The sequence below is a fragment of the Saccopteryx leptura genome, chromosome 3, assembly GCF_036850995.1.
Source record: "Saccopteryx leptura isolate mSacLep1 chromosome 3, mSacLep1_pri_phased_curated, whole genome shotgun sequence".
Classification (NCBI taxonomy): domain Eukaryota; kingdom Metazoa; phylum Chordata; class Mammalia; order Chiroptera; family Emballonuridae; genus Saccopteryx; species Saccopteryx leptura.
Window position 1 is genome coordinate 73,709,717 of NC_089505.1, and position 22,441 is coordinate 73,732,157.

The window sequence follows — 22,441 nt, forward strand, 5'->3', positions numbered from 1 at the left end:
ATTATTTCACCCATAATTTTTCTATACCCACTTACTATTAATTACATGTAGATATACATTAATGTTATAATATGAAAATTTTTTTATGAGAAGGAAAATAAAATTAGATCACAATTGTTATTTCCAGCTTTTTTTTTTCTTTTGTATTTTTCTGAAGCTAGAAACGGGGAGAGTCAGACAGACTCCTCCTGCATGCGCCCGACCGGGATCCACCCGGCACACCCACCAGGGGGCGACGCTCTGCCCCTTAGGGGCGTTGCTCTGCTGCGACCAGAACCACTCTAGCTCCTGGGGCAGAGGCCAAGGAGCCATCCCCAGTGCCCGGGCCATCTCTGCTCCAATGGAGCCTTGGCTGCAGGAGGGGAAGAGAGAGACAGAGAGGAAGGAGAGGGATAGGGGTGGAGAAGCAGATGGACGCCTCTCCTGTGTGCCCTGGCCGGGAATTGAACCCGGGAGTTCTGAACGCCAGGCCGACGCTCTACCACTGAGCCAACCGGCCAGAGCCCCAGCTTTTTTCTTAATTGACAAAAGAGACAGAGGAAGGGAGAGATTTGGGTAGTTTAGGTTGTTCATTGATTGCTTTCTTATACAGACCTTGACAGGTGGGGAAGCCTTCAGTGGAGCTAGTGAAACCTTGCACATGCCAGTGACATTGGGTTCAAGTTAGCGACCGTGGGGTCCTGTGTATAATTCCATGCAAAGCAGGCCATCCACACTCAAGCTGGTGACGGTGTGCACAGCCAGAGGAGTCTGCTCTCAAGCAGGATACTTCAAGTTCCTATCATGTGAACACTTTATATAACTATGGTACATCTGTCAAACTGAGAAATCTCTTAAGTTCACAAAATTTTCCACTGTTTTTTTCCCAAGTTGTAGTACTCAACCCACAATACAGTATCAGTTTAAGACATCATGTTTTCTCAATTTTCTCTGTTCTGTAAGCATTTCTCTAATGTATTTTTCTCATTTATGTCATCAATTAATTTAAGGAGTAATGATGAGGTATTTTGCATCTTAATCCATCTTTTGGGTTGTACTAAGTTCCTCTTGTTAAATACTAGCAATATTTTTTAGAACAGACACCTGAAAATTGAAGTCTCCTATCACACCACTAATTAGAGGTAGACAATATAAAATGTCTTAGCATTTATTGTGTTGTTTTTTTTGTATTTTTCTGAAGCTAGAAAGGGGGAGAGACAGTCAGACAGACTCCCGCATGTGCCCGAACAGGATCCACCGGCATGCCCCCCAGGGGGCGACGCTCTACCCACCAGGGGGCGATGCTCTGCCCCTCTGGGGTGTCGCTGTTGAAACCAGAGCCACTCTAGCGCCTGGGGCAGAGGCCAAGGAGCCATCCCCTGCGCCCGGGCCATCTTTGCTCCAATGGAGCCTCGGCTGCGGGAGGGGAAGCAAGAGACAGAGAAGGAGAGGGGGAGGTGTGGAGAAGCAGATGGGCGTTTTTCCTGTGTGCCCTGGCCGGGACTTCTGCACGCCAGGCCGACGCTCTACCACTAAGCCAACTGGCCAGGGCCAGCATTGATTTTTTGGTAAAGATAATATTTGCTGGGTTTCTACACTTAATATAGGAATAAAAAATTCTAACTGAAAACAACCAGCCTACAAGGCTTACATCAAAAGATTTTAAAACTTATATGTAGTATTGGTATTGGCAATATTTGTGAAAGCATAATACAGACAAATGGAACAGAATAGAGATCCCACTAAAAGACCTGCACAAATCAAATGCACTCAACTGTTTGAGTAAGAAACAAAGGCTTTGACTGTGAACGCATATTCTTTCCAACAAATGATGTTGGAACACTTAGAGGACCATTGGCATGCATGAGTAAGTAAATATTAATACGTAAAAGGAATCTCAACACATACCTCACAAGTTTTATCTGTTTAAATACTGGTATTCAGCCTGACCAGGCGGTGGGGCAGTGGAACTTGAATTGGACTGGGATGCAGAGAACTCAGGTTCAAGTTCCTGAGGTAGCTGAATTGAGTGCTGACTCACCAGTCTTGAGTGTGAGGTTTGTTGGCTTGAGCCAAAAGACACTGGATTGAAGATGAAGGTCACAGGCTTGAGGGCAAGCTAGCTCTGGCTTGAGCAAAGGGTCACTCACTCTGCTGTAGCCCACCAGTGAAGGCACATATGAGAAAGCAATCAATGAACAATGAAGATGCCACAAGGAAGAACTGATGCTTCTCATCTCTCCCCTTTTATCTGTTCTTGTCTATTCCTCCTTTTTCACCTCTGTGAAAAGTGTTGAGGAAGACTGATAGCCACATCATAAAATTTCTAAAAGTCCACAATTTTAAAAACATCAAAGGATCTTGGACAGACACTTTCAAAGATAATCAGACGGCAAGTGAGTGTATCAAAAGTGGTCAACATTGTTATGAGAAAATTACTATTTAGCACAGTGAAGTGATTGATAAAAGAACACAGGTATAGAATTCCTAAAATAGTGATAAGGACAGAAAAAGAAATATTTATTTGACATAGACAATGCAAAGACTACATCAGTTTGGAAGATACACTCATATTTTTTTGTTCTATTTACTGTGAGGAGAGGAGGCAGTGACAGTCTCCTGCATGTACCCTGACCAGAAAATACCCAGAAAGCCACTAAGGGGGAATGCTCTGCCCATCTGGGGCATTACTCTCTTGCTTATCAACCAAGCATTTCTTAGGACCTTAGGTGGATGCCAGAGCCATCCTCTTCACCCAAGGCCAACTCAATCCAATGGAGCCAATGTTTGCAAAATGGAGAGAGAGAGAGAGAGAGAAAGAGAGCGAGAGAAGCAACTGAGAGGGGAATGGGGAGATAATCAGATAGGCTTTTCTCCTGTGTGCCCTGAAGGAAATTGAACCTGGGACATCTACACACCAGGCTGACACTCTACCACTGAGGCAACCGGTGAGCAATGGCAGATTCTTAAACCCACACTGTTGATTTTATTAAAAGTTTGTCTAAAAATTTACTCTTTAAAACATTTTGTTCATTTATAGAAAGAGCAGAGAGAAAGAACGAGAAGGTGGGATGATCAGGAAGCATCAACATACATATGTGCCTTCACCGGGTAAGCCTCGGGTTTTGAACCACTGACCTCACTATTCCAGGTCATCGCTTTATCTACTGTGCCACCACAAGTCAGGAAAAAAAATTATTTTAATGAAGTAGTCTCACTAATAAGTAGAATTTAGAAGAATACTTGTATTTACTTATGTTCAAAAACCTGAACAAAAATATCAAAGAGGCCCTGAGTAGTTGGCTCAGTAGAACATCGACCAGGTGTAGGGACATCATAAGTTTGATTCCTGGTCAGTGCTATAAGAGTAGTGACTATTTTCTTCACTGCCCCATTCTCTCCCACTGCTCTCTCAATTCCTCTTTGCAGCATGTAGCTCAATTCAGCCTGTGGTTCAGTTCATTCGTACATCAGCCCTAGTGCTGAGGTATCTTGGTTGGTCTGAGTATATCAGCCTCAGGAGCTAAATATAGCTCATGTTGTTTAAGCATCAGCTCTAGACCGAAAGTGCCAGGTGAATTGTTGCAGATCCTAGTGACGGGTATATTCAGGTCTCGAGCAAAAACAATGCATACTTAAAGAAAATAGACTTAAAGAATTAAAAGATGAGTTCGAGAGTGCTCTCTAAATACTGCTAGCAGAAACATCGCCCTAGCAGAAAAACATGTTTGCCTCAAGAAACCACATTTTCGTTTATTTACAGGGCAAAGTGGTTCATTAGCAAATCAATGACTTTTCTGATTATAGTTTCCAAGGCAACCTTAGAATTACACTGAGTGCAAAATTACCCCACCAATACTTAACATCCTAACTTTACATAAAGAGGAAATTTGCTTGCAGTCTTTACTGGAGAGTCTGGGGGTTGGGGGAAGCCAAGCATCACATGGAGGTGTGGGGAAGGCTTAACATTTTTGTAAGCAAGATGGGGAGTTGGGGAGAAGCCAGTGCCCAACACCTCCGTTCCCTCAAAATCTAACTGCAAAACCCTGTTGATTTTTTGGTCCCAGATATATCACCCTTTTATATTTTTTTAAACTTTGATTCATGTATTGGGATTTATACTCATCTAATTTCCATGTACCGATTCAGAGGAAGACTGAAAAAATATAAAATAAAAAACAAAGTTAAAATAACCATTACTAACTGATAATAAAACAAGTGTCTCAATACAATTAAATAAATAATGCCTATTAGATTATCAAGCAATGTCTTAGCTAATACAGCAAGATCTAAAATAAAAAAATCTTTGTAGTTTTGTATGTCCTTAATATATTAATGTAATTTCACCAGGTCCATGTTGATACCATCACTGCTCCACATTATTTATAAATATAACCCAACCCCACTTCAGTCTGAGAACTGTCCCAAGGAGCAAAAGTCACATACATTCAGGGAAAGTCTGCAATGAACTGGAACTGTAGTCACATTCCACACTCTACAGATAGAATCCAAGTCCCAATGACCACTGCTTCTAGCTGGCAATGATTCAGGTAGACTGAAAGGATCATCTGCAGCATGTATGAAGATGTGGCTTCTGTTTCCTTTTAACATGGAGAGATAAACCCAATGGGCCCTTCCCTGGAACTTTCCAGCCATTTGGTGGTGAGGAGAAACTTGAGATACACTATGCTGGGGGGCAGAGGTAAATTTGTAACAGAAGTGGGCAAAAAGGAAAGAGAGAGAGAAGGAGAGAGAAAGAGCGAGAGAGGTAGGTGATCTAAATTAGGAGAATGTCCCAGCCCCATGGGGCATTGAGGCAGGAGGAGACACTATGTATTAAACAAGGCAGTGGATTCATGGCAAATGGGCAGAAAAAAATAACGCCATCAACACCCATAACAGAGATCTTTGAGGGATGGGCACAACCTGAATATTCAGGAAAGGGAGAGTAAGTGGCCTTCATGTCTATAAGAACTGAGATTGCCTTACCTGCTACTTGCAAAATTATCCTAGGCTCGTCCGTGGTGATGTGAGAAGGGGCTAATGGCCCTGGGCACCTTTAGTCTTCAGTGGCAAGTCTCAGCAGGCTAGGCAAGTATAGGACACAAGTGGCTGGAATTGGCTGGAAGAGACTGAACCCTCCCTTCCCGTGTCCCATTTTTGCACAGCAAGGGTATGGCCGTGGTGGAGGCTAGAAAGCCAGGCTTTCACCCAATGACCTTCCTTTCCACTAATAAAGCAAGGCCCTGATGGAGGCTTATGAGGTTATATAGGGGCGTTGGAGCATTTAAGGGTGTATGCCAAGAGCTGGTATTTTGCCTGATCTCTTTCGGCTCTGTCTTCCTTTTACTGTTCCTCTTGGTCATTATAGAACTTAAAGGTCATGATAAGAAGATCTCGCTGTGGGGTTTGACGGCCCTCCTCCACTTATATAAACTTTCTTTGTATATCTGGAGCTATAGGAAGGACAGGACAGCGTTATTAGCTGGATCAAATGAAGGATGGTAGGAATTTGCAGTAGAAATAGGTTTGGCATTCCTTGTAGGATTCCAGAGACTTTCGGTTGCTGAATGGCCCTGTACAACAGCATTCAAAAATTGTTTTAAAATAAAAAGCATGATAAAGTAAATTTGCAGGAGTTTCAGGACATGCTCTCCTTTTTATATTTTTTACAATTAAACTTTAAGCATTTGCTGGGTACACTTCATAATACCTCGACCCTGAGGACTGTAAGAAAATACCTGTCTTTATTTAAATTTTAACAAGATATAGTAAATGCTTTTTCAAGTAAATTCTTATACTTTTCAAAACATTTCTACCCCATTAATAAACATCAATGAAGTACGTTAAGGCTGAAAAAATCTAGTATGACTTTAATTATTTTCCAATTGCAAAAAAAAATTTTACACTTTTTTAAATCAAATTCACCCTGCCTGATGGTTTGCAGCAGTGTGCACCTTGGAGCAGCTTGCAGTTTGCAGCAGTTTGGGAAATAAGCAAGTCTTAGAACCCACATTTTATTCTATTTTTCTTTTAAATATTAGAGCCGGCATTTCCAATTTTTGCATGCAAGAACTTAAGTCAGGTCTTAAAAAAAATCACATTTTAGACAACATTAAACAAAGATTAAACACAAACAAGAATCAGATGAATCAGACAAATTACAGACAAACCTGGGATTTCAGAGAACCATGTTAGAAAGATGTGTGCTTGATTTTAGTAAGGCCATTTTTTTGAGAGAGAAGGATGAGACTAGACAATATTACCTTTAGAAAAATCTTGAAGCGGCCACATAAAATTTTGTTTGGAGGAAACGCTGAGGTTGCCGGTTCAAAGCCCTGGGCTTGCCTGGTCAAGGCACATATGGGAGTTGATGCTTCCAGCTCCTCCCCCCTTCTCTCTCTCTCTGTCTCTCTCTCTCCTCTCTAAAAATGAATAAATAAAAAAAAAATTAAAAAAAAAAAAAAAAAAAATTTTGTTTGGATACATCCAAACAGGTGTTTATCACCTCGATTTTCAGACAAAGAATAGGGGACGATATCATAGTGTAGCTAAAACATCAAATAAAATTAGACAATAACAAGAAAAAACGGCAACTTTCCAAATACCTAAGTCTTCTATTCATTCTCAAATTCTAATAGCTGCTGCAAATGGCAGCCCAAACCGACAATGCCACGATCTCTCCATCTAATCTCTAGCACAGTAGCAAACTTAGCTGACGCAGGCAGGAAAGGCTTTTTGGCCCACCTCCCCAAATCACCTGACCCTTGGCTGCAGCTGCCATGTTAGGGTCTAACCCAGCCACCGCCACTACTGCCACAGTGGTCTCTCTGAATCACCTGTCCTTTGGCATATTATTCAGATTTACACTCATTCGCCCAATGTTTCCCTCTCCTACAGTGTGGGCAAAGATTTGAAGACGTAGGAGCTACTCAGGCTTGAAAAGGAGGACGAGGATAATATTTGGGGGGAACAAGGCAGCTTCTAGCAAAATGTCCCAAAATCCTGTATTGGAAACAAGATCTATTGGTAGAAATAGTTTCCTGACCTTTTTTCTTTCATTTGTTCTTCCTTTAATCAAAGAATCCTAGGGCTTCCAAGATGGCAGCAAAGTAGGCAAATACAGAGACTTTCAGCTCACACCAGCAAACTAGATTACAAATTAATTTAGAAACAATCATTGTGAAAAATCAACTTTGGACCAAAGAACAGGTCTCAAAAATCAAGAAGAATACACACTGATCCTAGTAGGGAGTGTCGGGGCATGGTGGGGGCTCCCCTGCTTCCAGAAGCAAGGGGAAGCTGAGAATCCAGGAGGGCTGTCATTAAAGAAACAGACCCTGAGAGACAGGAACCCTGAGAACCAGAGACCCAGCCTAGAAATCCAGGGACTGGAGGAGACAGATGAAAAGCATTGAGAGAAGAGCAAAATTCTTTGTGTGGGAAGTGCCTTCCTTAAAAAGACAGAGCAGGAAATATCACAGCCACTTGCCTGGGGCCCCAGGGGCAAGGAGGGTTGAGAGGACTCGCTAATCTTTCACTAGGAAAGTGGGGAGAGACAGACGGTGATTGAGAGCGGAAAGCTTTGGATGACCTCAAAAGCTGACTCATTCAGTGCAGAAGCGGCCGTAGCTGAGGGAGGGGTTGATCCCTTCACACAGCAGAAGCCTAAAGTGGTTCTGGGTGAGCCACCTCCAGAAAGCTCTCCAGCTCCAAGCAGTGCAAAAGAGAGAGCCAAAAGCAGGAAGTGGGGTGTAGGGGCAGTAACTCAGATCTCCAGAAAGATCTGAGATACACCTCCCCCTACTGAAGCTGAGAATGCACCATGCCCTGGAGAGCAGCTGGCAGAACCCACCTTCAGATTCCCAGAGGTCACACCCATTCGATTCCTGGATACAATTTGAAATAAGCCCTCTGCTGAGATCAGTAAACAAGCCCACTGCTGAGTAAAGTAAACTGAAAAAAACAAATCAAGTCATCAGAGTGGCTCTACTAGGTAAGCAGACCACAACTGTAACAAGCCTGCAAGCCACACATAGAAACAATAAAAAGACAGAAAATTCATATTGTCATATGAATCAACAAGACAAATCCCCAGAAAAAGATCTGGATGAAACAAAAGTAATCAAGTTACTGGATGCAAAGTATAAAATAATGATTGTTAGGATGCTTTAGGATCCTAAAGCAACAATGGATGGACTTAATGAAGATCTAAATAAAGAAACCATAAGCATCAAAAAGTACACAGAAATCATAAAGAAGAACTAGAAATGACAAAAACAATATCAGAAATGAAGACTACACTAGAAGGAATTAAAAGCAGGCTGGATGAAGCAGAAGATCAAATCAGTGATTAGAAGACAAGATAAGTGAAACCACAAAAGCAGAACAGCAAAAATAAAAGACGATCAAAAAGTCTGAGAAAAATGTAAGAAAGCTCTGTGATAACATGATGAGAGTATCCACATAAGCGGGTTCCTGAAGAAGAGAAAGACCAAGAAATAAAGAACCTGAATGAAGAAATTATAGCTGAAAATTTCACTATATTGATGCAGGAAAGAGTCACACAGGTTCAATACGCAGAGAGAATCCATTAAAAAAGAAACCAGAGACCCAAACCAAGATACATCATCATCAAAATACCAAAGCTAAAAGATAAAGAATACTAAAAGCTGTAAATGAAAAACAGTCAATCTCCTACAACAGAAACCCTATAAGGATGACATACAACTTTTCAACAGAAACACAATGCCAGAAGGAAATGGTAAGAAATATTCAGAGGTATTCAGAACAAGAACCTACATCCATGACTTCTTTATCCAGCAAGGCTATTGTTTAAAATTGGAGAAATACAAAGCTTCCCAGACAAAAAATAAATCTCAAGGATTTCATCAAACCAACATTCTACAAGAAATGTGAAAAGGCTTGCTATAGACAGAACAAAGCAAGGGGGAGGGACCTAGTAAAAGAGGAATGTAGATTTAAATGTAAAAAAAATGGCAATAAACAACTATGTATCAAGAACCTTAAATGTAAATGGGTTAAATGCTCCAATCTAAAGACACAGGGTAACTGAATGGATAAAAAAACAGGACCCGAACATATGCTGTCTAAAAGAGGCCCACCTAAATAAATATACACATAGACTGAAAGTAAAAAAATGAAAAAAAAATTTCATGCCAAGGAAAACAAATAAAAAAATCTGGAGTAGCCTGACCTGAGGTGGCACAGAGGATACAGCATCACCCTGAAACATTGAGGACGCCAGTTCAAAACCCTGCACTTGTCTGGTCAAAGCACATATGGGAGTTGATGCTTCCTGCTCCTCCTCCATTCTCTCTCTTTCTCTCTCTCTCCTCTCTAAAATGAACAAAGAAAATAAAAAATAAATAAATAAAATACTGAGGTAGCAATAATTATGTAACAAAACAGACTTTAAAAAAAAGACCATAGGAAGGGATAAGAAGATCACTACACAATGATAAAGGGAGCAATCCATCCAACACGAAGAGATAACCATTACAAATGTCTAGGCACCTAAAAGAGCAGCACCTAAATATATAAAGCAGACTTTGATGAACATAAAGAGTGAGATCAACAGCAATATTATAATAGCAGAGATTTCAATACCCCACTAACATCACTAGATAGATTCTCAATAAAGAAAATTAAAAAAGAAACAGCAGAATTAAGGTTCACACTAGATGAACTGGATTTAATAGATATCTTCAGAACCTTTCACCCTAAAGCAGCAAAATATACATTCTTTTCAAGTTCTCACGGTATATTCTCTAGGATAGACCAAATATTAGGGCATAAAATGAATCACAACAAATTTAAAAAGACTGAAATCATATCAAGCATCTTCTCTGACCAAAATGGCATGAAACTAGAAATCAACTACAATAGAAAAACTGAAAAACACTCAAACAATTTGAAACTAAGCAACATGTTATTAAATAACAAATGGTTCAACACTGAGATCACAAAAGAAATAAAAAATACCCTTTAAACAAATAAAAGTGAACATACAACTTAAAATCTGTGGGACACAGCAAAAGCAGTCCTGAGAGGAAAGTTCATAGCATTACAGGCATACCTTAAGAAGCTACAAAAAGCTCAAATAAACATCTTAACCCTGCAACTAAGAGAACTAGAAAAAACATGGCAAGTAAAGCCCAGAGTAAGTGGAAGGAAATAATAAAGATTAGAATGAAAATAAATGCCATAGAGTCTAAAAAAGCAATACAGAAGATGAATGAAATTAAGAGCTGGTTCTTTGAAAAGGTAAACAAGATCAATAAACCTTTAGCCATACTCACCAAGAAAAAAAAGAGGACTCAAATAAATAAAATTAGAAATGAGAGTGGAAAAGTAACAACTAACAGCAGAAACACAAAGAGTTGTAAGAAAGTACTATGAAGAAGTGTATGCCAAAAAATTAGACAACCTAAGAGAAATGGACAAATTCTTTGAAACACATAATCTTTCAAAAATCAATCTGGAAGAACCAGAAAACCTAAATAGACAGATTACAACAAATGAGATTGAAACAGTTATCAAAAAACTCCCAACAAACAAAAGCCCTGAGACAGATGGCTTCATAGGCAAATTCTACCAAACATTCAAAGAACTAACTCCTGCCCTGGCCGGCTGGCTCAGCGGTAGAGCGTCAGCCTAGCGTGTGGAGGACCCAGGTTCGATTCCCAGCCAGGGCACACAGGAGAAGCACCCATTTGCTTCTCCACCCCTCCGCCGCGCTTTCCTCTGTCTCTCTCTTCCCCTCCCGCAGCCAAGGCTCCATTGGAGCAAAGATGGCCCGGGCGCTGGGGATGGCTCTGTGGCCTCTGCTTCAGGCGCTAGATGGCTCTGGTCGCAACATGGCGAGGCCCAGGATGGACAGAGCATCGCCCCCTGGTGGGCAGAGCATCGCCCCTGGTGGGCGTGCCGGGTGGATCCTGGTCGGGCGCATGCGGGAGTCTGTCTGACTGTCTCTCCGTTTCCAGCTTCAGAAAAATGAAAAAAAAAAAAAAACTAACTCCTATTGTTCTCTAGCTTTTTCAAAAAATTCAAGTGGAGCGAAAAATTACAACCTGCTTTTATGAGGTGAGCATAATTCTGATTTAAAAATCAGGCAAAGTCAACACAAAGAAAGAAAACTACAGACCAATATCTCTGATGAATTTAGATGCTAAAATTCTCAACAAAATATTAGTAAACCAGATCCAACAATATATGAAAAAAATCATACATAATGATCCAGTGTGATTTATTCTGTGGAGGCAAGGGTGGTACAATATTTGCAAATCAATCAATGTCATTCACTCCATAAACAAAAGGAAGGAGAAAACCACATGATAATATCAATAGATGCAGAAAAAGCATTTGATAAAATCCAGCACCCATTTATGATCAAAACTCTCAGCAAAGTGAGAATATAGGGAACATACCTCAACATGATAAAGGCCATCTATAACAGGCTCACAGTCAACATCATACTCAATGGGTAAAATTAAAAAGCAATCCCTTAAGATCAGAACAAGACAGGGTTGCGCCCTTTAACCACTCTTATTCAACATAGTTCTTGAAGTCTATGTGGACATCAGCAACCAGACAAGAAGAAATTGAAACACATCCAAATTGGAAAAAAAAGTAAAACTATCATTATTTGCTGATGGTATGAAACTGTATATAGAAAATTCTAATGTCACAGTGAAAAAAAATACTGCACCTGATAAATGAATCAGCAAGATGGCAGGATAAAAAATTAACACTCAGAAATCAGAGGCATTTTTGTACAACAATGATCTGTCTGAAAGAAAAATTAAGGAAACTATCCTCTTCACTATTGCAACAAACAGTGAATCCTGGTTGTGGTGAACGTCGAAGTATATCTTTCTAACATCCCTACTCTCATTTAAAACAATGTCAAAGAGGAAATTTTCCTGAAAGATAAAAAAATATTTTTTAACTTGTAGAAACACCACTCGATAATGCTGAATCATTCATATTTGTGATGATATCAAGTAACACGGATACAGAAGACTCAACTTTTTGGAAGAGTTGATCTGATCCAAAAGTGAAAACATGACAAGGAGCAAGACCTCAAATGCCCTACAAATCAAAATTTTTATTAAAAGCTTTAACTTAAAAATTAAAATGTTTCCAATATCCAAAACATGAACTATAAAACTCCCACTATTCTAGGGCTATGGATCCTAAAACTTTCAGACTCCTAAGATCTGAAGGCCTGACCTATGGTGTCTCAGTGAATAAAGCATTGACAAGAAAAGCTGAGGTTACACTTTGGAAACCCTGGGCTTGCCCAGTTAAGGCACAAATAGGAGTTGATGCTTCCTGCTTCTCCTGCCCTCCTCTGTATCTCTCTCTTTACACACTAAAAATAAAAATTTTTAAAAAGTCATGAAACACAAACACACCTTGTACTCCAGTGTTATCAAAATCAATCTAAAATTTACCAAACTTTTACATTGACACTCCTCAAACATTAAATGAAATTAGATTCATTGCTAACTTAGACAAACTGGGTTCATGCTACACACATGGCAGTTTTCCATCAAGCCTAAACATAATTGACATGGAGACCTTAAGCCTTGACCTTCAAATGTTCAGTTGTTAATCTCTGCAGAGTACGGCTTAATCAGAGACTGAATCCACATAAATCCCCAAATGACAATTCATATGTATTCCTACTTCACCAAACTCAAAGGCCCTTCACTGAAGATCCAGAGAATCCTGCTCACTAGACATCGAGGTTCTGAAGCCCCATTGGCAGCACCCAGAAAATGAACACTAGTACAAAACTACTTCCAATCCGGTGCTCTGTCTCCAAATCCTTCCTCGCCTGTTACTAGAAGAACGGTGTAGCCATGTCTCAGGCTCTCTTCTGGAATTCCAAGTTCTGGCCTTAAACAAATTTCATGTCATACAATGTATTAAAAACTTCTTGATGGGTGTGACCATAACATTTGTTATAACTGTCAGATGAAATAAATATCTTTAAGGCTCCAAATACTTTTCTTCCCATGGGGTGCTCCCAAGTACAGAGGAACTGCTTAAATTATTACAGGCTGGAATATATCCAAGGGCAACATGGCAGGGGATGCATTTTGTCCATCACGTTAGTTAAAAAATAAAGTTGACAATACAGATGTTACATGGGAGCAGCAAGGGTGAATCGTTTCAATAAGGTCTGAGGATGTCTGTATGTCACAAAAAAATTCAAAGACTGCCAGACAAAGCAGTGGAACAGTATATAAAGCATAGGACTGGGACTTAGAGTACACGGGTTGAGAACTTAAGGTCGCTGGCTTGAGCAAGGGGCACTCGAACTGCTGAAGGCCCCCACCCTCCATCAAAGCACATATGAAAAATCAATCAATGGACAACTAAGGAACCACAACAAAGAAGTTATGTTTTTCATCACTCTCCCTTCCTGTTTGTCCCTATCTGTCCCACTCTATGACAGTCTCTGACATGGACACAGAAACAAAAAAGAATCCAAAGACCTTTGGGCTGGACGTTAGTTAAAAATTAATTGAGGTCCACTATAAAAACACATGCAGTGCAGTCCTCCTTTTTGGTTTCTCTACTCTCACTACTGCCATACTCACAATACTCCTGGTATCCCAACATGTGTGTTCACTGGATGAGAGGATGCTCCACATGAAAAATTTCCATACCACCTGAGTGCCATAAAATTTACATTGTTACCCAATAGTATCAAATCCAACAGGCAATGGCTCAGTGCTACACACTGCTTCAAGGTCACTTCAGAAGCAAAAGAAATCAAGTAGATCTCCAAGTCACCTACAACTTTTGACCGGTTTCAAATGGATGTTCCAACAATTCCTCCTCTGGTTCAATTGATTTCCTAGAGTGACCCTCATCACGAAACAAAATCAATAATATATCTACTTTATTAAACGGGATCATAAAAATTATAGGTGAATAGCTACATGAATTGATACACAGCTCAAGGTCTGGGAGGTCCCAAGCACAGGACCTTGTCTCCCGATGTGGTCTGGGTACATTACACTTCCACCAATGGGATGTGTTCACCCACCTAGAAGCTCTATGAAATCCCTCTTCTAGGGATTTTATTTTCTAGTGGCTTCTCAATAGGTATAACTTATTTACGCTATTTCTAGACACCTGCCCCTCTGGATGTGTGGTGGAGCTTTAAATTCAAATCACAGTCACCTCAATATAAAAGATGCTGTTGGTTCTGTTGCATTTAGGAATTGATAAGGGTTTCAGGAGCTCTGTGCCAGAATCAGGGGACAGAGAGCCCTATGAATGTATTTAGTGTATTTCACTAGGTAATACTGATAATGTCAAAAGGATACCTGCTAAAGGACTCCATTTTTCTAATACTCTATATAAATTACTTTACATATGAAAATAGAGCTGTGCAGCCAAGGGTTAGGGATGGAAAAAGTACGTTACCATGAATGAAAAATATAAAGACGTTTTTGTTGAAAAAAAAAACTTTAAAAATTTCTCTTGTTGCGATGGTTACAAGAACCTGGTGTTAGGACAGGAACTACTCTGAGATCAGATAAAGTGCACCGATGACCAGGGGAACACTGCCTCTCAATTCCATAAAAGGTTTCATATGTACAGTTTGAAGCCCCAGTACCTACAGGTATTTATGGATACACAGAAAACAGAAGCAGAGACTATGAGAAATTCAGGAAGCAGAGATGAGAATGAGGATGCTGGTTTGAAACCCCTGGTATGGCTTTTACTGGCACATATGAGAAGAAACTGTAAAAAGTTACTTTCTGACTCCACTCTAGCACAGCTAATCACTATGTGATTCAAAATACTAAATAAAATCTTTTTAAAAAGGCTTCATGATAATCACTGAGTCTGCATACCTCCTCTGCTTGAATTTGCATACATGTATACATAGTGTATATGGGGAAGCTTTTTCAACTTTTAGTGCAGAGTAAATATTTCATCAATAAATGAACTTGCTGTAATACAGTAGGGGCACGCTTCTTAGAAAAACTTTCCCTACATACACTGCATACATAGAAATTCTATTCTGTATGAGTCCTTTAATATGAGTTTACACTAACTCAGAAGTCTTTTCCACATTTACTGGATGTGTAGCGCTTCTCTCCTGTGTGAGTCCTTTGATGTCTACTCAGATTCCCCTTCTCTGAAAAGCCTTTTCCACACTCACTGCATACATATGGCTTCTCTCCTGTATGAGTCCTTTGATGTATAATCAGTTGACAATTCACTGTAAAGCCTTTCCCACAATCACTGCATACATAAGGCTTCTCTCCGGTATGAGTCCGTTGATGTCTCATCAGATTCCTCTTCTCTGGAAAGGCATTTCCACACTCACTGCATACATATGGCTTCTCACCGGTATGAGTCCTTTGATGTATAATCAGTTGAAAATTCACTGTAAAGCCTTTCCCACAATCACTGCATACATAAGGCTTCTCGCCGGTATGAGTCCTTTGATGTATAATCAGATTCCTCTTCTCTGTAAAGCCTTTTCCACACTCACAGCATACATATGGCTTCTCTCCAGTATGCGTCCTTTCATGTACAATCAGTTTACTCTTCATTGTACATCCCTTCCCACAGTAACTGCATACATATGGGTTCTCTCCGGTATGAGTTCTTTGATGTATAATCAGCTTCCTCTTCTCTGGAAATCCTTCTCCACACTCACTGCATACATATGGCTTCTCTCCAGTATGATTCCTTTGATGTATAATCAATTGAGTCTTCACTGTAAAGCCTTTACCACATTCACTGCATACATAAGGCTTCACTCCGGTATGAGTCCTTTGATGTCTAATCAGGAGACAATTCAGTGTAAACCCTTTCCCACATTCACTGCATACATACGGCTTCTCTCCAGTATGAGTCCTTTGATGTCTCATCAGGTGAGAATTCAGTATAAAGCCTTTCCCACAATCACTGCATACATAAGGCTTCTCTCCAGTATGAATCCTTTGATGTGTAATCAGATTCCTCCTCATTGTAAAGCCTTTCCCACATTCATTGCATACATACGGCTTCTCTGCTATATGAATCCTTTGATGTGTAATCAGCTTCCCCTTCTCTGAAAAGCCTTTCCCACATTCACTGCATACATACGGCTTCTCTCCAGTATGAGTCCTTTGATGTATAATCAATTGAATCTTCACTGTAAAGCCTTTTCCACACTCACTGCATATATATGGCTTCTCTCCAGTATGAGTCCTTTGATGTATTATTAGATTTCTCTTCCTTGGAAAGCTTTTTCCACACTCACTGCATACATGTGGTTTCTCTCTGGCATGAGTCCTTTGATGTATAATCAGCTGACTCTTCACTGTAAAGGCTTTCCCACATTCACTGCATACATATGGCTTCTCTCCGGTGTGAGTCCATTGATGTCTACTCAGATACCTCTTCTCTGAAAATTCTTTTCCGCACTCACTGCATACATATGGCTTCTCTCCGGTATGAGTCCTTTGATGTATAATTAGATTTCTCTTCCCTGGAAAGCTTTTTCCACACTCACTGCATACATGTGGTTTCTCTCTGGCATGAGTCCTTTGATGATTGCTGAGCTGACACTTGTAAATGTAACCTTTCCAACATTCACTATATGTGCAAGTTTTTTTTCCTGCATGAGTTTTCTGATATATATTCAGCTGTGATTTACTGAAGGTTTTATTATATATATTGTATTCACTTTGATTTAGACTTGTATGAAATTTCTGACTGGATATTCTAGAGAAGGCTTTCTGGTGACACAGACTGCATTTATAAGATTTATCTCCACTAAGAACTCTGTGATAATCAGGGAGCTGAGCCATCTCGAAAATAGTTATCCCACATTCAGTGCATGTGAGGGCTTCTTCGTTGTCAGTTCTTTGTTGCTGAGTGACCTGGGACATATTTTCAAAGGATTTGGGACTGGTATGCAACCTAATTTTAGTGTAAATTAGTTCATGGTTATGACATGGAATAGATGTCCCATCAGCATTAAAGAAATCAGAGTTCTTTAAATTGAAACTTTTGGTTTGGTTTTTAAACCTTAATTTTGATTTTAATGGTTTTCCAAATATTTCCAACATATCGCAGTGTTGCCTCCATATAGACTGGCTTTCCCTTTGATTAACAATATTTGCAAACATATCATGTTCGTAGTATTCTTCTCCACTCTTTGCAATGGGTGGACTTTGAAAGGGACTTTGCAGAGGCACATTAACTTTTTGGAATTCTAGGAAAGAGAACAGTAAATTATTCTATAATCTTTCATAATCTTAGTTTGAAATAAAAATTAGTTATAACAAAGTAAAGTATTCTAGTGATACCCCACGGGTTGTAAAATAAAGGAATTTTACTTAGAGTCATCCACATTCTAGACACAGCCTGTAAATCTCTACATTTCCTAAGTGATAAAAGCATATTTTGTTTTAAAAACTTGTTTCATCATTATTTTTTTCTGTTATTCATTTTAGGGTAAGACATGAAAAAAATGAGATATACTCCGCATATGCTCTGACATGGATCCACATGGCAACCGCATGTGAATCCGATGCCAAAGTAAAGAGCTATTTTTAGTATCTCAGGAAAATGCACACTGACAAAGGCATTCTGAACTACTGGTGCCTTGCTGGAACAAACTGAGACACTGCCTGTGAAAGAGAGGAGAAAAGGAGTAGAGGATGGGGAAGAGAAGCAGACGGTTACTTCTCATGTGTGCTCTGACCAGGAATCAAATCGGGGCATGCATATACTAGGACAACACTATCCACTGGGTAACCAGCCAGGGCCAAAACAATTCCTTTTAACAACTGCTAAGATTATGATAGTGAAGGGTCTTACTACAGGATTTTAACATATCCTTGAAATTATACTAGGGAAAAGAAATGCCTTCACATGGCTGCTCTCTTGCTTTGAAAATGTGGCCACCTCATTCATTCACAAATTCTACAACCATCCTAAAAAATCATACAGGTAGACCAACTACTGGCATCCAAATGGATTCCAAGGTTAAATATAGATCCAACCTGGATGCAACCAGAATACAGAGTATTCTAGTATGATGAGAACACATAAGATTGCAGGACACGGAATGTCGGGACACTGGTCTTTGCATTGGGCTTAGTGAAGACAAGGTGAATTTGTTCCGGTCACTGAGTTTGTATAACCCTCGTAATTTCAGAAGTGAGACTATCTTTTATTCTTCATAAAAGAACATTTCAAAAAAGGCTGGGTGTCTGCTACTGAGGAGACTAAGCACAAGTTTCTACATGGCCTCAGAATGCAGCTAGTTACCAAAAGAACCACAGTGTGGAAGGTTTACCTTCAGCCCCACCAACTGTCTTCTGGGACAGAATAGATGGCCTACAGCTATAAGGTTAATGAAAATCATTTTAATATCTGATCAGCTTTTGGGTTAGCGAATACATTCTTTTGTGTGATGTATCATTCATCTCAGTTCCATGGACAGAGAAACGCCTGTATTCAGGAATACTTCAGACCTTGACTTATATACATATTCATATATCTCCTTTAAAATAAATGAGTAAATATTAGCATCTGTCAGAAAATTTAATTCAAGGAAGGCTTTTTAGAACCTCCAACTTGTCCAACTGGTCAGAAGCATAGGTTATAATGCGGACACAAATTGACATAAAAAATGAAGATGTCTTGTGGAACTGAATTCTTAACTCATAGATTCTAACACTAGTTCTCAGAACACAGTATCAGAACTGAATTAATTTTGAGTACACCCAGTTTAGTAACTACCCAGAGGAAGAAACCTAAAGCTAGGAAGTAAAGGCAATCAGACTATGAAAAATAGTAAAAAAGATACAATGGAAACCTAAAAATTGGAGGTTATTAGAAAATATGGGTGGGGCAAAATTAGGCTTAAAACTGTAATATGGGAAGATATAATAATAATAATAAATAATGGAAGAATAACACTAGCTGGTTGGCATAGTGTTACAGCATCAGCCAGGCGTGTGGATATCCTGGGTTCCATTCCAGATCAGGGTACACAAGAGAAGTGTCCATCTGCTTCTCTATCCATCCACCTTCCTTTCTCACTTTTTCTCTCTCCCTCCTTTCCTACAGCCAGGGCTCAATTGGAGCAAGTTGGCCTGGGGCACTGAGGATGACTCCATAACTTTCACCTTGGGCACTTAAAAATGGCTCTGATGACATGAGAGCAAGGGTCTCAGGTGTGAAGAGCATCTCCCCCTAGTGGGCTTGCCACATGGATCACCATTTGGGGTGCATGTGGGACTCTGTTTCTGCTTCCCATCCTGTCATTAAATTGAGATTAAAAAAGAGATTTTATTTATTGATAGTGCATAGAGAGATGAGAGCTAGTGTGGGTCAAAAACTATCGATTAATAGTTGATTCACTTTAATTTTTTTTATTTTTTGCCACTTGTTCCTTGACCCTGAAAGCCCAGGGCTTCAAACTGGCAACCTCTGCATGCTATTTAACTTCTCTATCCATTGAACCACCACAGTTCAGGCTCTAAACGCAGGTTTATATTTTACTTTTAGAAAACGCATTTTAGAGAAGTGTGAGGAGCAGGAAGCATAATCTTGCACATGTGCCTTGACCAGTCAACCCTGCTGTTTACCAGCCGGCAACCTTAGTGTTCCAGTGGGTGCTTTATCCAGTGGGACACCACAGGTCAGGCTCAAAATTCAAGTTTTGGGCTTTTTTTCCTAGAGAGACAGAGATAGAGTCAGAGAAAAGGATAGATAGGGACAGACAGACAGGAAGGCAGAGAGATAAGAAGCATCAATTCTTCATTGCAAGACCGTAGTTTCTCATTGATTGCTTTCTCACCTATGCACTGAACGAGGGACTACAGCAGATCGGGTGACCCCTTGCTCAAGCCAGTAATCTTGGTTTAAAGCTGTTGAGCTTTGCTAAAACCAGATGAACCCACGCTCAAGCTGGCAACCTTGGGTTCTCAAACCTGGGTCCTCTGTGTCCCAGTTTGATGCTCTACTCACTGCACAATCGCCTGGTCAGTGAAAACTCAAATTTTAAAAAGATAAAACAGCCTGACTACGAGGTGGCACAGTGGATAGAACATCGGACTCGGATGCAGAAGACCTAGTTTGAGACCCAGAGGTTGCCTGCTTGAGTGCAGACTCATCTGGTTTGAGCAAAGCTCACAACCTTGGACCCAAGGTCGCTGGCTTGAGCAAGAAGTTACTCGGGCCCTGGCCTATTGGCTCAGCGGTAGAGCGTCGGCCTAGCGTGCGGAGGACCCGGGTTCGATTCCCGGCCAGGGCACACAGGAGAAGCGCCCATTTGCTTCTCCACCCCTCCGCCGCACTTTCCTCTCTGTCTCTCTCTTCCCCTCCCGCAGCCAAGGCTCCATTGGAGCAAAGATGGCCCGGGCGCTGGGGATGGCTCTGTGGCCTCTGCCCCAGGCGCTAGAGTGGCTCTGGTCGCAATATGGCGACGCCCAGGATGGGCAGAGCATCGCCCCCTGGTGGGCAGAGCGTCGCCCCATGGTGGGCGTGCTGGGTGGATCCCGGTCGGGCGCATGCGGGAGTCTGTCTGACTGTCTCTCCCCGTTTCCAGCTTCAGAAAAATGAAAAAAAAAAAAAAAAAAGAAGTTACTCGGTCTGCTGAAGGCCTATGGTCAAGGCACGTATGAGAAAGCAATCAATGAACAACTAAGGTGTTGAAACGAAAAACTGATGATTGATGCTTCCCATCTCTCTCCGTCCTCTCTGTCCCCATTTATCCCGCTTTCTGACTCTCTGCCTTTGTAAAAAAACAAACCATAAAGCAATCATATCATACAGGCAGAAATCAGTTATGAAACATATTAAAGAGCCTTTTAGAAGAGAACAAACTGTCTAATCAAGATGACAGTACATCACAAAGGTCACTACAGGTGAAGCTGCATTTTATATGAAAGAAACTTGGGACTAATTATCGGGCACTTAATGTTATCAGAAATTGATGGGAAGGTAATATTATTTTAAAGTTACAGCAGTAATAAATTCGATTAAGAAAACAATTCCAATTCCTGCATAACAAAGAAGAAAATCACACAGGGGTACGATTTAGAAAAGGGTAGCCTGGCAAGGCAGTGGTGAGGAAATAGAGCATTGAAATGAAACACCAAGGACCTAGGTTCAAAACGCCAATGTTTCCAGTGAGGTCACTGACTTGAAAATGGGATCATAGACATGACACCAGGGAAGCTGATTTGAGCCCATGGTCACTGTACATAGAAAAGGTCACTTGCTCTGCTGCAGCCTCCAAGTCCAGGCACATTCAAGAAAGCAATCAATAAACAACTAAGGAGACTAAGGAGCTGCACAATGAGTTGATGCATCTGATCTCTCTCCCTTTCTGCCTGTATGTTTTTATCTATCGCTCTAGCTTTCTCTGTCTATGTTACAGACATACAAAAATAAATAAAGGCTAAAATATTTTATTCTAAAACTAACAAACTGATCTTGGAAGTAATGAAAGATCTAATTAAACAAAAGAACACCTCATAATCCTGGATTAGTACGAAGAATATGTTGCAGAAAAAATTACTACAGAATGAGATGGATGTAATCACTATTGAAACACTAGCTGGTTAGTTTTGCAGAAATTGACAAGCTGATTTTAAAGTTCATATTGAAATTGAAGAAAATTCCAGATGTTTAAATGATCTGCATATTTTTTTTTGTACTTTTCTGAAGTGAAAATTAAGGAGGCAGAGACACAGACTCCTCCATGTGCCTAACCAAGATACACCTGGCATTTACAATAGGGAGCAATGCTCTGCCTTCCTGGGAGATTGCTCCTTTGCAACTAGAGCAATTATAACACCTGAGGTGGAAGTCAGGGAGCGATCATCAGCACGTGGGACCACATGCTGCAATGGAGCCTTGGCTGTGGGAGGGAAAAAGAGAGATAGAGAGAAAGGAAAGGGGGAAGGGTGGAGAAGATGATGGATGCTTCTCTTGTGTGCCCTGAGAAAGAGTGGAACGGAGGACCTTCACAAGCTAGGGTGATGCTCTACCTGAGTCAACGAGCCATGGCCTCAAAATGATCTTGAAAGAGAAGAACAGCCTGACCTGTGGTGGCGCAGTGGATAAAGCGTCGACCTGGAAATGCTGAGGTCACCGGATCAAAACCCTGGGCTTGCCTGGTCAAGGCACATAAAGGAGTTGATGCTTCCAGCTCCTCCCCCCTTCTCTCTCTCTGTCTCTCCTCTCTATCCCTCTCTGTCTCTCTTTCTCTCCTCTCTAAAAATGAATAAATAAAATAAAATAAAAATTAAAAAAAAAGAAAGAAAGAGAAGAACAGACTCAGAGAATTCCCTCTTCCCAATTTTGAAAGCTGCTACAAAATCATGGATATAAAAAAAGCACCATGAAAATGTGTACAGAAAAAAAGTCCCAAAATTGACTGTTATAACAGTGA

At 40.5% G+C, this 22,441-nt stretch overlaps 1 protein-coding gene across 4 annotated transcripts in view; it reads right to left on the reverse strand.

Annotated features, from left to right (window-relative positions):
• Positions 1–2,006: 2,006 nt before the first annotated feature.
• The window catches only part of LOC136399227 (zinc finger protein 432-like), a 125,945-nt gene continuing 105,510 nt past the window's right edge, over positions 2,007–22,441 (reverse strand). For 3 of the 4 annotated variants that reach the window (XM_066374217.1, XM_066374215.1, XM_066374216.1), the window contains one exon: positions 11,042–17,242. In XM_066374217.1, coding sequence (XP_066230314.1) covers positions 15,087–17,242 — 2,156 coding nt within the window. In that variant the 3' untranslated portion in view covers positions 11,042–15,086. Of the gene's footprint in view, positions 2,261–4,968; positions 5,067–11,041; positions 17,243–22,441 lie in introns of those variants that run through there. The other variant, XR_010750118.1, reaches the window with a different exon arrangement.